At 33.3% G+C, this 15,217-nt stretch overlaps 1 protein-coding gene across 5 annotated transcripts in view; it reads left to right on the top strand.

Annotated features, from left to right (window-relative positions):
• LOC108551934 (spondin-1) overlaps positions 1–15,217 on the top strand; it is a 62,679-nt gene that overhangs the window by 46,065 nt on the left and 1,397 nt on the right. For 2 of the 5 annotated variants that reach the window (XM_017906277.1, XM_017906281.1), the window contains 9 exons: positions 4,384–4,548; positions 4,794–4,917; positions 5,223–5,353; positions 6,664–6,892; positions 7,608–7,776; positions 10,039–10,390; positions 13,436–13,649; positions 13,935–14,105; positions 14,553–14,675. In XM_017906277.1, the coding sequence (XP_017761766.1) occupies positions 4,384–4,548; positions 4,794–4,917; positions 5,223–5,353; positions 6,664–6,892; positions 7,608–7,776; positions 10,039–10,390; positions 13,436–13,649; positions 13,935–14,105; positions 14,553–14,675 (1,678 nt within the window). The remainder of the gene's footprint in view (positions 1–4,383; positions 4,549–4,793; positions 4,918–5,222; positions 5,354–6,663; positions 6,893–7,607; positions 7,777–10,038; positions 10,391–13,435; positions 13,650–13,934; positions 14,106–14,552; positions 14,676–15,217) is intronic. The other 3 variants (XM_017906278.1, XM_017906279.1, XM_017906280.1) reach the window with 3 other exon arrangements.

Genomic DNA, 15,217 nt, shown 5'->3' with positions numbered 1-15,217 from the left:
TTCCTGCTGTTTTTATACTTTCCAAGTTCCTATGTGTTTTTACAGATTTTTGCCTTAAAGCAACATTCACACTCTATATTCAATTTGTCTTTACCTTTCAGAACTATTACCAATTCTTTATTCTCCATCTCTTCAATGATCCTTATTTTTACATGTCGATGCCACACATCTTTCTCTGTTGATACATATGCTGCCTCTTTTCTGTTTCTTGATTCTACGTATTATACATTTCCTTTTCTCACTGCTTTCATTAGAACTTTTTTCTTTTCTTTATGTACCTCAGCTCCATCAATCTGAAACTTAACAGATTAGCAATGATCAGTGACCTTAACCACTGATATTAATTTTTATTCAGATCAAGAATACGACATACCTTTTATCTTACTGTATTCTCTATATCCTGTTCTTATAAGAGGACATCACCTAAATTAATTTTATTCCCTTTTGTTTGCCTAAATCATCTTCCTTTTCTGAATCTTTATTTGATCATCAAATATTTTTATCTTGTATGTCATATGGTTAGCCAATCTAGAATCCAATAGCATATCATACTTTACACATTTCTATTACTGCTTAAATTTTTTCTCACTATAAAATATAATTCTTGACATCTAATAGCTCTACACTGATGTTGAACGAGTCCAATTTTTTCTCCTGTTGCACGTGCCTGTTTATTTCAACCGAACATTGTCTTTTTGTAATCAGGTTCTTTAATTAACTTATAACTAACTTACCACTATAGTTTATAACTAATATTTCAATTTTGGTGCGTAGCTCTTAGCTTAGTATCGTTTCCCAAAAATTATATTTAGGCAAACAATACAAATTACCAGGTCCCACCACGTGGAGGTGACTACGCATCGGGACCCGGACATGTGCCCTAGTGGCGCAGCCTGCTGGCGCTATCTGTATCAAAGGTACCCTAATCTACCTTGGAGCGAATGAAGTTAAAATGACTCTACTGACACTTTATAAAATTTCGTGTCTTATCAAAGGGACTTCGATTCGGTATACTAAAATTTATTACTTTACTGTCGCAACACTAACAGACTCTAATATTTCCAAGTTCCCACAAAATTCGGGAATCAAATATGAAAAACGCGAGCAAAGGAAAACTAAGTTAAAATCGCGACGCGCCCAAACGAATTCGCGATTATTCGAAAGACCGACTGACCTATTCAACGTACTCTCGTGTACAGGACAACTTCATGCCTCGGCACCCTCCCGATCGGGCCTAGACCAAGTCCAACCACTGCCAATCCCGTCATGTCTTACTCGAGAACCAAGGTAATCGCCGAACCAGTGAAACCCCTAGGATCAATACGAGGGTCCAGCGAGGTCTAGTAGCTGAACAGACACTCCATGCCCCTGCGCCATGGGGTAGAACTGAATCATCCCAAGTGGACTGACCGCAGACACATCATGCCCGTCAGACTACCGGACCCATACCACAGTCGTGTACGACCGTGGCCGCAAACCCTCGCATTGATACCGGAAGAAACACTGGCCCGAGAACGACCCTGGAACTCGATGCATGACGAGATTGACAGTGGATGGAAATGAGTGTCGGAGACGAGCCGTGAGGATGACTTATGTGGCATGAAGTTGTCGAGTTACACGAGAGTACGTCGAATAGACTAGTCGGTACTTAAAAACGACCGCGATTATCGCGAGAACAATTATGTTCTATTTGGTAAACGAGAGGGGTGAAGGAGAAAAAATGTAACAGGGATATGTTCGCTCCAAGTTAGACAGGTTACCTTTGTACAGAAAGCGCGCACATGAAACTTAAACTAGGATCTATCTTATAACTACTTAGGTCTAAGCGCGCGCATCCCGCGTCGTCCAACGATGTCTTCCGAATGAAATTTTGAAAAACTTGACAACCTAATAAGAAAATATATAATCCTGAAATTAAATGGATTAGTAAGGGGAAAGACAATAAAAGTGACAAGAATATGAATTACGATGATAAACGAAATAGATCGAACAACCCAACGATGAGACATAGATAAACCAACGACGAAATATTCAAATTCTGAAATAAAAATAAACAGACGTGATAAAAATAAAGTCTGAAAGAAGAAAAAATATTAAAACCTGAAAGAAAAAGAAATAAATCCTGTAAATAAAATAATTAAATCCTGTAAAAAGAAAATAATTAAATCCTGTAAAAAAAATATTTAAATCCTGTAAAAGGGAAATAATTAAATCCTGTAAGAAGGGAATAATTAAATCCTGTAAGAAGGGAATAATTAAATCCTGTAAATAAAATAATTAAATCATGAAAGCAAAATAATTAAATCCTGTAAAAAGAAAATAATTAAATCATGAAAATAAAATAACTAAATCCTGTAAATAAAATAATTAAATCCTCTAAAAAAAGTAAATCCTGTAAGAAGAAAATAATAAAATCTTGTAAATAAAATAATTAAATGATATAAATAAAATAATTAAATTCTGTAAGAAGGGAATAATTAAATCCTGTAAGAAGGGAATAATTAAATGATATAAATAAAATAATTAAATTCTGTAAAAAGAAAATAATTAAATCCTGTAAATAAAATAATGAAATCATGAAAATATAATAATTAAATCCTGTAAAAAAAAATAATTTAATCATGAAAATAAAATAATTAAATCCTGTAAATAAAATAATTAAATCCTGTAAAAAGAAAATAATTAAATCCTGTAAGGAGAGAATAATTAAATCCTGTAAATAAAATAATTAAATCATGAAAATGAAATAATTAAACCCTGTAAATAAAATAATTAAATCATGAAAATGAAATAATTAAATCCTGTAAATAAAATAATTAAATCATGAAAATGAAATAATTAAATCCTGTAAATAAAATAATTAAATGATGAAAATAAGACAATTAAATCCTGTAAATAAAATAATTAAATGACACAAATAAAACAATTAAATCCTGTAAAAAGAAAATAATTGAATCCTGTAAAAAGAATATATTTAAATCCTTTAAGAAAAAGGAAGTTTAAACCTGTAAAAAAATAATTAAATTATTTATGGGGGTGGGGAATGGATTATGCGGACAGTGGCTATCGGATTTCCACCATCCACCATCCACCATCCACCATCCTCCACCCTCCACCCTCCACCCTCCACCTTCTAACCCCTTCCACACGAAAAAAATTTTGATATGACTCTTCCGAAATCAAAATGACAAATGACAATAACACCGGCGCGTCGCCCTTTATATAGCCCTCGATCGGCCGAAGATCGACGGAAATTTCCGGACTACACCGATTCTATTAATTATTATTTTTTCTCTATAATAGCCAATAATTTATTAATTTTTTCACTTTTATTGTAAATTTACATTGTGCACAATCTGTTGTTAACAATATTAATTTGTTGTTAACAATAAGTGTAATAATTTATAAACTTTTTGCCAATTATAGGTACATTTTAACGTAATTACGTTATGAATTCAAGTAATAACCTGCAATTTATTCATTTTTTCACTTTTATTACAATTTTACATTGTGAACAACATGTTATTAACAATATTAATTTGTTACTAACGATAAATATAATAATTTGTAAACTTTATTTATGTTCTTAGAATATAAATTTCCGTGATCCATGTATATTTAATATTTTTATGCTTTAAGCAATTTGTTATTAACAATTTTAATTTGTTTTGATAATAAATTTGATAATTTATATATTTTTTATAAACTGGAACTGTATTTGCACTTCCAAAGGATAAATATCCATGTTTATGTCAAAATAGTTTTATTTCCTTTGTATTTTTAATTAAAATGAAGTATTTCACGAAAAGTAAAAACATTAGAAGGTTCATTTTCATCTTAAAAGTTACTTGGGAGTTTATTCTTTAACACATTATATTAAAAAGGTCATTAGTATTTATATACCGAATAACGAAACTATTTCAAATTACAAGTGACTTAAAGAAATTGCTTATATATTATATATTAGTATAAAAAAGTACTGCATGAAGACTTACACGTTATACATATCAAAAATGTGTCGATTACGCATGACTACGGCCCTGATGGATCTAGATGTGTGAAGAATAGCTGTGTGGCGGGAAAATTCTGCTTTCAGTTTATCAATACATGTTTCACCGTCCTGTCATATTGAAGATCATTCTAATATTATTTCTGGTTGGTTTGTTCTTCAGAAAAGCTTATAGAATACTATACTATACAGAATACTATAACAAATTCGTGTCAAATAAACAACTTTTTAAAGATGCAGTAATTTGCGTAAAAAATACACTCGAAGATTTATTTTTACAGTTTTATATCAGCTAGACAATTTTAGAAAAATTCCCTAAGTTAAAAAATTATTTCCCTTAAATGATTTTAAATCTGTTTTGTTTGTTTTCCCAGGATTTTCCTAGCAAAGGGTGGCTCATTCGATTTTCAGACGTGATTGGAGCATCTCATACTGTAGATTACAGATTTTGGAGGTACAATGGTATGGCCAGTTCCGGTTTGCGACAAGTGGCCGAACTTGGATCGACCCGGAAATTAGAATCTGAATTAAAGGAACAAGTAAATACTCTTATTGAAACAGTAACAACGCCACAGTAAAGAGAAAAAGGAATTTATTTGTATCAATTAATTTTTGTAATATTTTATACTATTCTCTTTCTTAATTTCTTTCTATAATTCACAAATTTATTCACAGACAGATTTACGATATCAAAGAATCAAATAAATTACAATTACTTTATGTTTAAAATAAATTGAAGCGTTTTAAATGTATGTGGATGATCGAATATTTTATTTCTTCGTAGAGTGAACATATCAGGACTATAATTAAAGCCAGGGGAATAAGTTATCCCAATGTTACTGGGAAAACCTTTGCAGTCTTCCGTGTTGACCGGAAACACCACCTCATGTCCTTGGTCTCCATGATTGGTAAGAATATTTAACGTACCTCGAGATTAGGTTAGTAAAACTAATTTGAAAATAATATTTGTACCTAATATGCTTCTAAAAATGTTATTTAATTTTTCTTTATGTCTGCAGTACATTTAAACATTTTTTAAATAATTTATTTCTTCGCTACGTAGAAATACTGCAGAATTAACGCAAGAGTCCTTAAAAGTCTTAAAAGTTTTGCACGTTTCTATGGAAACTTTGAAAATTTACGAGGAATTGATACAATTCTTTTATACCAGTTTAATTATATTAAATATGAAATATAACAAATGATTTTATAGATCCATCGCCGGATTGGATCGTCGGGGTTTCAGGTTTGGAGTTGTGCCAATCTAATTGCACATGGATCGAACACAAAGAACTGAATTTGTACCCTTACGATGCGGGCACTGACAATGGAATCACGTATTTAGTAAGCAAACTATTTTATTCAATGATCTATATTCGAAATATTCCGTTCCTTTCTTTTACCAATTTGTCATACCCTTTTCCCATTATTTTTATTCTAATATTTAACTATTCGATTGAAACGTTATAAATTTTTAAAAATCTACGAAAATTATATTGCTTCGTTTACCAAAACACAGCTAGTGAATATAAAAAAAAAAATATAAAAATTCGATAATGAGACATGAAAAAGAAAATGAGACTTCAAGAAGCACGAAGTATTTACAAATAAAAATGAAATTAATTATTGCAAACTACATATCAAAAATAATATTCGAGTCAATAGAAAATTGTTTAAATTCAAATAAACTAAAAATTAAAATCAGTCCGAGTTTTCAAAAACACTTATTTTACCGATATAAAATATCAAACGATATTTTCAATGTCTCGTGTCCAAGAGATTTGAGACTTTTCTTATATCCGTGATTATTTTTACAAAACTTATACGGTATCCTGTCTGCGTAAACTTCAGCAAACTGTCCGTACAAACTTTAGCGAGTTTCCTCCCCCTCTATTTCCGGTTTCATACAGTTTTATTCGGTCCGTTCGTTACCACCGGAGCATGAGGCCAAAGGAGTTTCCGATACGAAACAAATTACGAGGAATAACGAAAAATTGCAAATGGTGAGCTGTAACGAATGAATTCGCTGGTGGTAAAAGAGGATTTCCCCTTTGGCGGGAATGATATCTGTAGGCGTTGCAGTATTCCTAGGCGCCGGAGAAAGGACGAAGAAAGGATTCGTTTGGGGAAGCGAAATGAACGTCAGCTGTCGATCGCAGAAAATCGCATAATAAATTCGACGGCAGCCCCCCCCCCCCAGCGACCCCGGGTCTAACAATTGACAATAGAGCTGCGGGTCGCGCGAAAATCGCTGACGGCAGTGAAGAAAACGTGCTGCAACGCTTTTCCGGACGACCGGGGATTTTTTGCCCCACGTCGCGGCGCCATCGTTTCTCGATCTACGAATGCGCGTCGTCGAACAATCCTCGTTGTCGTGAAAGAGAATTTCAACGTACATTGATATCGTGCACGTATTGTTGAATAAATAAAACAAAGCTAATTAGTCGAATCATTGAGGAAAATTTGGTGTCGGTAATACAGGGAACTGGATCGAAGGATGAAATAGATAAATGAGTTTCGATATTTGTTCAGTTGCTACAGGAAATGTGAAATAAATTGTTGAAGATATAGAATACGAGAGTCTCCATTTGCTAGTTTTGGCAGATCTTTCCCCTTGGTAAGAATTAAATCAAATTTTCTTGAATTTATTATAGTCACCCGATTCTCCAGCGGAAGAACAGGAACCCATTCGTCGGATAACATCAAGCTACCCAAATGACTCTAGGTCTCCCTTCTACGATCCTTCCGGTTTAGATATGAAACCGCTTGCCAGGCTTTACTTAAACCGACAGAGGCTTTACGAAAAAATTTGCGTTTCTACACCAGGGGATGTGGTTGACACAGGTACAACACCAACACCACCTGATAATAATCGCAAAAACAGCAAGTATTCCTTTTATTTTATTTTCGTTTTATGTTTCGTTAACTCCTTTTATCTTCTAATCCGTATAAAACGAAAATGCATTTGTGACTAATTTCATTTCATTCAAAGCAGCATGTTTTTGGCTTATTATTTCGAGTAATCGTTCGTTCATCCATTGTACTGTTAATTAAAAATAAGAATTGCGTTATTACGAAGGGTATGCATATGTTTGAATGCTTCATTTGATTAATCATTATCAGAAATGTTCACGCTCACTGCTTCTAAGAAAATGAAGGTAACATAGGTCTCTGCTTTTTAGTACGCTAGTTTATTTACCATAATTCTTTATTTTCGTTATTAATGCAATTAAATTTTCGTTAACTTTCGTTTTAATTAATTAAAAAGCTTCCAAGATTTTGTTCTTTCTCTTATTAATCGTGTTATTAATTAATTTATTATCAATCGGTACCACGATATATCTAATTCGATTAATTCATCTGATAAACCTGACGCTTTAAAATATTTAAAACAGATTATTCCATAAATATTCTCGTAAATATCTGTGATTATTAAAATCAAAGGATTTGAAGATCAAAAGAAAATTTTTGTATTAATTTACGAGGTCTATAAGAATCTTGTAACCTGTCTTAACATTATCGTCCATGTGACAAGCACACGAAGGCATGGCTTTCTAAGGATGACGTTGATAAGCAATATAATTTCTGACGTACGCAGAAGCCTGCAGAGTGACACAGTGGGGCCCTTGGGATCCTTGCCCCGTAACTTGCGGCCGTGGTAACCAGCTCAGACAAAGATATTACCAGGACAAAGCTGCTGCGACGCTGAACAAGTGCAACACCTCGCTAACCGACAGAATGACATGTCATGGAAAGAGCCCTCACTGGTAATTGCTTCGATTTTATGGAAATAAGCAGCTATAACCAGCACAGATTATCATCGCTATGCACCACTATACATACGTAATTATTTTTATAAACAAAGGAGGTATCCGCATTTTACAAAGGCTGAAATATTTCCAGTCATTCAGGTATAGTCCATTGATATTACCGATTCGTCTTCATTATTCGAGAACATCGAGAAACACAAATTATTGTTCATATTTATTTTCATTATTTCATATTGCGATATAAAAACAGCATTTATCGGGAGAAATTAAAGCCAATGTAAATGCATAGCTTCGTATTTTCACTATTATCTTGATTTTCCAATATAAAATTGTTTACGAAGCAAAATTTATGTTATTACGTAGTAGAGTGAAGCGCATGTAGTGCGAGTCAAGGGTTAGTCAGACGCGTCTCTATTTTCGTTACGCGTACTCCATAAACGGTAGTCGAGTGTAATTCGCTTTTATAATATTTACGAATCGTTAATAAATCTTTGATAAAAATCTATAATATAAATAAAAATCGAACAGACAAGAATTTTAACGTACACTTTAACCACTATTTCTAGGTGGTTAGTAAACTAACTATTTCGGTAAATCACTAATTCTTTCTTTCTTTTTTTTGACTTAATCATAATTACTCGCGCCAATAATTTTTATAAATTCAAAGTAACGAAATTGGTGAATCCTTAGACGAGGAGTATAGAATTGTCTGAAAATTATTTAAATTATTTAAATTATTAATTATTTAAATTCTTAAATATACGACGTTTTGAAGAAAATACTTTTATTTAAAGAAACAACGTTTCATACATACTAATCAAATATATTAGGTATAAATAATTAGGTATAAATAAACGACACCTATTGTTAGAAGAAAGAACTTTGAAGAAAAATCTTCACTTCCAAATTCTGACGAATTTCAAGAAACTTTTCAACACTTTGCACACTGACAACATGGAATCACAAATTTCGAGTTCACGTTTTATTATATCACGTTTCCCTATATACGTTTTGAAGCCCTGCGATGTACATCCCACTGGAAGAGTCTCGAAGCGTGCTTCATCCGTGTTAGATCGATTTTACCGGTCGAGCTGCGATACTCGGTTCAATTAGCAATTTTAACTTCGAACTGAAATTCCCGAAGCAGTTAAGTCCACGTCGCCGTTCTCGCGGCTTAAGAAACGAAATCGTCGGGAACACAGGATCGAACGTGCCCGTTCACCGGTTTATTATCCAGCCGAATGCAAACTGCTGGAATTTTAACGAGCCAGCCATTGTGCAGCTCCTGCCACACTTGCCAACCGTTTGCTGGCTCGTTAAAATCCGGACAGCTTATATTCGTTGAAAGTGTTTGGAAACCGACTAACTTCGGTTCCATGACTTGGACACGAACTGGAATTTCGTACGAGACCACCGATTCCACGATAAATTACCGGACCGATCGAATTTCAACGAAAATTTTCATTCTATCGAATTTCAACGAAAATATTACACTAGATTTCTCTCAACTCTAACTCTCAAACACGCGATTCTCTACTCGCCATGTCTCGACAATACGCATTCTGCCTCGACCGCGCCCTTGCACTCTTATTTAAAGTCTAACACTCTCTCTTTTCGTACGCAAGCTCTCTTCTTTGATCGCTCATTTCCCACGCAACCTTGCCCTCGACCTGGGCCAGGTACTTCAAACACTCGGACACATTGCTAGACTTTCGTTCATTGCTTGCACTCGACTCGGTCCTAAATATCTCATCCATACAATTCTTGCGCGTGGTCATCCGTCTGTCCGCATGATACCTTAAACGCCTAAGCCGGACCCGATACCGCTCTTAACGCTCAGTCACCATTTAATCAGATTCTAAACATGAATGTTAATTAATATATCAAATTTACAATTATCCAACGATGCGTGGAATATCGAAGTAAAATAATTCTACGTCTTAATTTGCAAACGATTTCTTATTTACCGTTTTAAAAATATCGTCAACTTTATGACAGAAAGTCTTCAAATTACTATTTTTCTGCAACGAAAAAATCGCCGAGTGCAAAGGGTTAATACTATTTCCTTTGCTATAGTCCTTCCCAACTCACAATAACACAAATATATCTTAGAATAAACTCTTATCCCCTTTTATTTCCTGTATTTGCCAATCAAGAGTATCCCTGCATATATACTATAATTTCTCTGACTCCCTCCCCCAATCCTACAATACTGACAATCCCACAAGGGAGTAAAAACTTAATCCTTTGTTACAACAGCCAAGGAGGGAGATATGCAGCCATGTTGGATACCGAGGCATGCGCAATGGGCGATTGGAGTTCGTGGAGCTCGTGCACCAAGACCTGCGGTACCGGTCACATGACCAGATCGCGAAACTTTCTAGACAAGAAGCATCGTAAACAATGCAAATCCATCCCCGACGGGCCAGAACTTCAACAGACGATCGACTGCGAGAACGTTCCGTGCGCGGACAAGGATGAGCAGCAGGTAAGCGAGACATCTAGCCAGACGGAGGCGAATGATAACAATCAGGACGATGATGACAATGGTGAAGTAATGGGTTACGAAGGAGACGAAACGTCGGAGGAGGTAACCAGCGAACGGCCGCAGGTACAGAACCTCTGATAGTTTGCAAGAACTTATTAATTGCCGGCTAACTAGCGGAAAGCGGACGCGCATGACAATTGCCTGTGGCTCATCGGACGCGTGAAAACAGGACGAGGATAATGTTGGAGTACTGAAATCGCTTGTACGCGAGAATTTAATAAGCTTGGCTTCTTGTTTCACCGTTTTTTTTTTCTCAACTCCTCTTATGATGTCTTTTATTCGAATAAAATGGAGATTTTGACATGCACATGTCTCATGCAGGCAGTCTAAATTGTCCGAGAGTTGAATTCTCTTGGATAAAGGGAATAAATTGGATAATTTCACTTTGGATATCTTCGAGTAATTGTTAGTTTTCACTTTAATGCACGAGAGGCGCCCTTCAATCGTCATTTGATAAAATTTCAAAGTTCGATACTCATTGATATGTCAAATTTAAGATAATGTAACGGTGTGCGAGGTATCGAAAGCAAATAATTCTATGTGTTAATTATCACACGAATTCTTATTTATTGCTCCAAAAGATATCGTCAGCTTTAGAGCAGAAAATCTTAGAACTCTTACTCTTCTTTAGCTAAAAAATCGTCGAGTGCAGTGTTAAAAATGTAGCAATAGCGTATTTTTTTGTTAGAAATTGATCTTTATTTATTTTTATTTTATTTTTATTAGCTCTTTTTGTTAGAAACTCCTTGAGAAGATCTTGAGAAAATCATTCTGAGGTTGAGATATGTTTTAGAAGGCTGTCAATAAAGTTTGCTGACACTCGTGTACAAGTGGTCTTGCTTAGAAAATTATCAGGATAATTGATATGAAATATATTATATTTTTTATTGGAATTTAGAAGTAATTAGGCTTGCTGGTTGCAAATAATAATTGAATAAAATTTCTTGCTGACATTTTTAATTGCATTTAATCTAATAATAATATAAATACTACTTTTTTAATTCTTTAATCAATTTTCTAGTCAAAGACAAGTTAACTCGTCCTGGTGTATCGAATACTTAACATATAAGCTGTCATGATGATATAGGGAGTTAAACAATAAATTTTGAAGAAATTTTAACGTATGGAATATGCATTCTCCATCGACAATTTGTTAGAGGTATAATTACATACATCACGGGTAACAATGTGCAACAAATTTTAACTTTCTCGTAAATTTGTAATATCCATGGAGTAACTTCCACAGAGCTTACCTACCGTAATACAAATCCGTAAACGAAATTGCTTTATCAATGCAATTAATTCGTGAATTACATGCACGCATTATAAAAACCATACCATTAGGTATGTTCACATATAATTTTTGTTTATATTTTACTTCTAGTTTTGCTCATAATTAAATATTTTAACGAAAAGTTATAATAAAACAATTTCGTTGCAAATTCGTATTCGCGAAAGTAAACTTTACAAGAATTACCTAATGGATATTACATTTTAAAATTCGTATTTAACAGTATGATCAATCTAAATACAAGGAAATAAACTTTTTCAATATTTAAAATTTAATTTTTATGTTAATATTTGTGACAAAAGCTTAAAAAGGGATTCGTAAAAATTTGTCAGGTGAAAGATCAATGAAACCATCATTTTACAAATTTAGATGTTTCTAACTAATTTCCAAAATATTTGATAAGAATGGGAAAGAAAGTTGTAGAATTGTTTCGCTCCCTTTTATAATCATCGATGATATCGAATAATGAAAACAATCATTCGTCGTCGTTCATAAAAATTATTAACAAATTATCGAACTCGATCATCGCAGCAACAATAATGATCGAATCATTATTAACGAATCTCAAAATGTTCAGAATAATTATTCCATGCGCAAGTAACTATAAACCATACCTACACCATTCTCGCAGATCCATCCATGGTATTCTGGCATCTTCACGTAAGTCGAGCGATTTATTTGCGAAAAAAGTTTATTTTATTTAAACAAATTATTTTTTCTTACGTAAAAATCAACGAAATGGAGTAATTGGAGTTAAAGTTAAATTCCCGGATGCACAGCAAGGAAAATAAGAAAATATCCAAACTTGCAGAAAGAACAAGATTAAGATCATTTATTATTATAATTATTTATTAAAATAGATCATTTTTATTAAAACATTTTCGTCAATGGATATAATCTTCGATAATTCTTATTTCTACGTTTGTTGTCGTTTTAATAAAAATCGTTTTAATAATGATCTTAATAAAAAAGATCATTATATAATTATTTATATTATATAATTATTTATCAAAATAGATCATTTTTATTATAACATTTTCGACAATGGATATAATCTTCGATAATTCTTATCTCTACGTTTGTTATTGTTTTTGCTATTACTTTCATTGATACCGTTTCTATTCGTACATCCTTATTAATACTTTTTCGTCAGTTTCTTCTTCGAAATTACGAGATAGGATCTATTAAATATATAGTACAGAATTTTCTAAAATTATTTTTCCGAAAATAATTTCACTCACAGTATTCGCTCTATTTGTCATTTCACATATCACGCAATAACGTCATTGTCTTGACTGCATATTGTCTCGCACCGATATCGAATTTTTAATAAACGCTTTACATCCGTTCTACGTGGCATTGTTCATGTGGTACTATTCATGGCATATTTTCGCCTGTCGTAATAGACTGACTGGCTACCATTTTTGTTTCTTCGTAAATAACAGATTATGCATAAATAAAGGAAAATTAAAATGAAAGGCTATTAAAAACTGACTAATGGTAATTAATTATTAATTCTCAGTTTAACCCTTTCCACATGGTACTGTTTATGTAGGTATATTAGAAAATTATATTATCGAATAAATGTCGAGTAAATTGTAATAACTTACGTTGCTATCATCGTATTAGGAAATTAAAATTATTCGTTGGTAAAGATTTTAGATATCGCGAAGTTTAAATGGAAATAATTACAAGTTGACGCTATCCTGTTACAAAATTAATTAAAGCAAACGAGAGTTAAGTGTGAAGGGTTAAATACGGATTACAGAAATCTTAGAATTTCAGTCAGACATCTAATTAATTTATTTCCGGATTAGAATTGCGCCGAGGAGCGTTACACGCAATGGTCCCTATGGTCCCCATGCAGTTCTACCTGTGGTCCCGGAGTCCAATTGAGGTCAAGGCTTGTGAATAAGAATTGGAGCACTATGGAGGACAACGACGAGGAGGATATCGAGGAGTGCAAGCTGCAACAGGCTGCCTGCGTGGCCAGCATTCCAACGTGTGACTTCACAAAGGAAGAAGCAGAAAGTAAGGAAATCGAGGAAATACGAACTGATTTTGCGTGTATGGTAAAATCAATGTTGCTCTGGTCGTTTGTTTCGTAACAAATCAATAAAGAATTTTCTTCAATTTCCCGATTATTAAAGTTCTTGGTTATTTCTAGTTATTGATTTATTTAATTAGTTGTAAATTAATGATTTGTTACTAAACTACACAGTGTAACTTTGCTCAGGATAAATGTTTACACAAAATTTATCTCGCTATTGCGACAAGTGTAAAAGAAATTTTCACAAAATATTCGTCTGATTTCAGAAATTTGCAATGAACCGATGAAGAAAGGGCAATGCAGTGGTAACATCTTACGTGCCTATTTTGACAAAGAAACGGGTCGATGTCGTTTCTTCAGTTACTCCGGCTGCGATGGAAATAGAAATAATTTCCAAACTGAACGAGATTGCCGAAAAGTTTGTGGTAGTTTTCAAAGTAAGTTTCGCTTCTTGATTTAGGCAACTTTCGCGTATCTTTATTCAAGGAGCTTTTCGATAAGATCTCAGTCTTAATCGGTACTCTGAGAATTTTAATTCTACTCCATAAAAACTGCAAGATGAAGACAAAAGGAGCCCAAGATGTTTGCTAGAAATAAAAGTTTTCAGTAAGGTATATAAATTAACTCTGCATTTTGTTTTCAAAGTTAAACAAAATCTTACAATCAATCAATAGGTCAACACCGGTACAATTTGAACGTTTAACAAAGTTCAATGGTACATAATTGATGTTTTAAAGAGAACAGAATCCTGCTGTACGAATAAATTTCTTCAAGAAATTTTCATAATGACTGAAAGTTACAGCAAATATAGAGAATTATGACCTACATTTTTAACAAAATCTCCATCTTTATTCTGTGCACGCTTGCTTCTGAAACAAACATAGGAGAGTTAAGGACAAACACGTCGACTATGACAAAAAACTATAAGGTATCTCTCAGCAGCGTTCTCAGCTATCACATACCTGCACAGGAGCAACGCAGCACGAAGACAAAACGTGCTCACCATGGTGATGCTAACTAGCAAACTGCATTATTTTAACTTACAAATTGAATTTCAAGTTTCTTCAGTTCCTATTTCAAATGTCAAAGAAAAAAGAGAAGGGATAAGGATAAAATATAGTTATACCTTTTTCCAGCGCGTTTATCTTGTGTGTATTTCTAATAGAATTATTAACGTCACATTTGAAGGTCTTTCAGTGTTCCTCATAAGCTTTAGATATATCTGCAAATGAATTTAATATGTTATAGTCTATTGTTAAGCCTACTATTTAATTATTCAAATTTGCAAACGACATAATGCACCGGTTATGTTCCCGTTGATTATCCTTGTAATTGTGACATCACGGAAGACTTTGAACATCATTAGAAATAAATCGTTAAAAATTCATAAGACATCGACGAACAATTTCAATGTTAATTTAACGTCGATTTCGTCTATTGAAAATTCTCAAGACCTTTTTTCTCAAGACCTTTCTTCTCAATTCGTATGCTTTCTTATTCATTTTTCTTTCTATTTTGTATTCAAGGTTATATATGAATTAATAATAAA

This window comes from Eufriesea mexicana, unplaced genomic scaffold (assembly GCF_001483705.2).
Source record: "Eufriesea mexicana isolate 0111107269 unplaced genomic scaffold, ASM148370v2 scaffold5212, whole genome shotgun sequence".
NCBI classification, from domain to species: domain Eukaryota; kingdom Metazoa; phylum Arthropoda; class Insecta; order Hymenoptera; family Apidae; genus Eufriesea; species Eufriesea mexicana.
The sequence above is the reverse complement of the archived record's forward strand: the minus strand, read 5'-3'. Positions and strand labels throughout refer to the sequence as shown.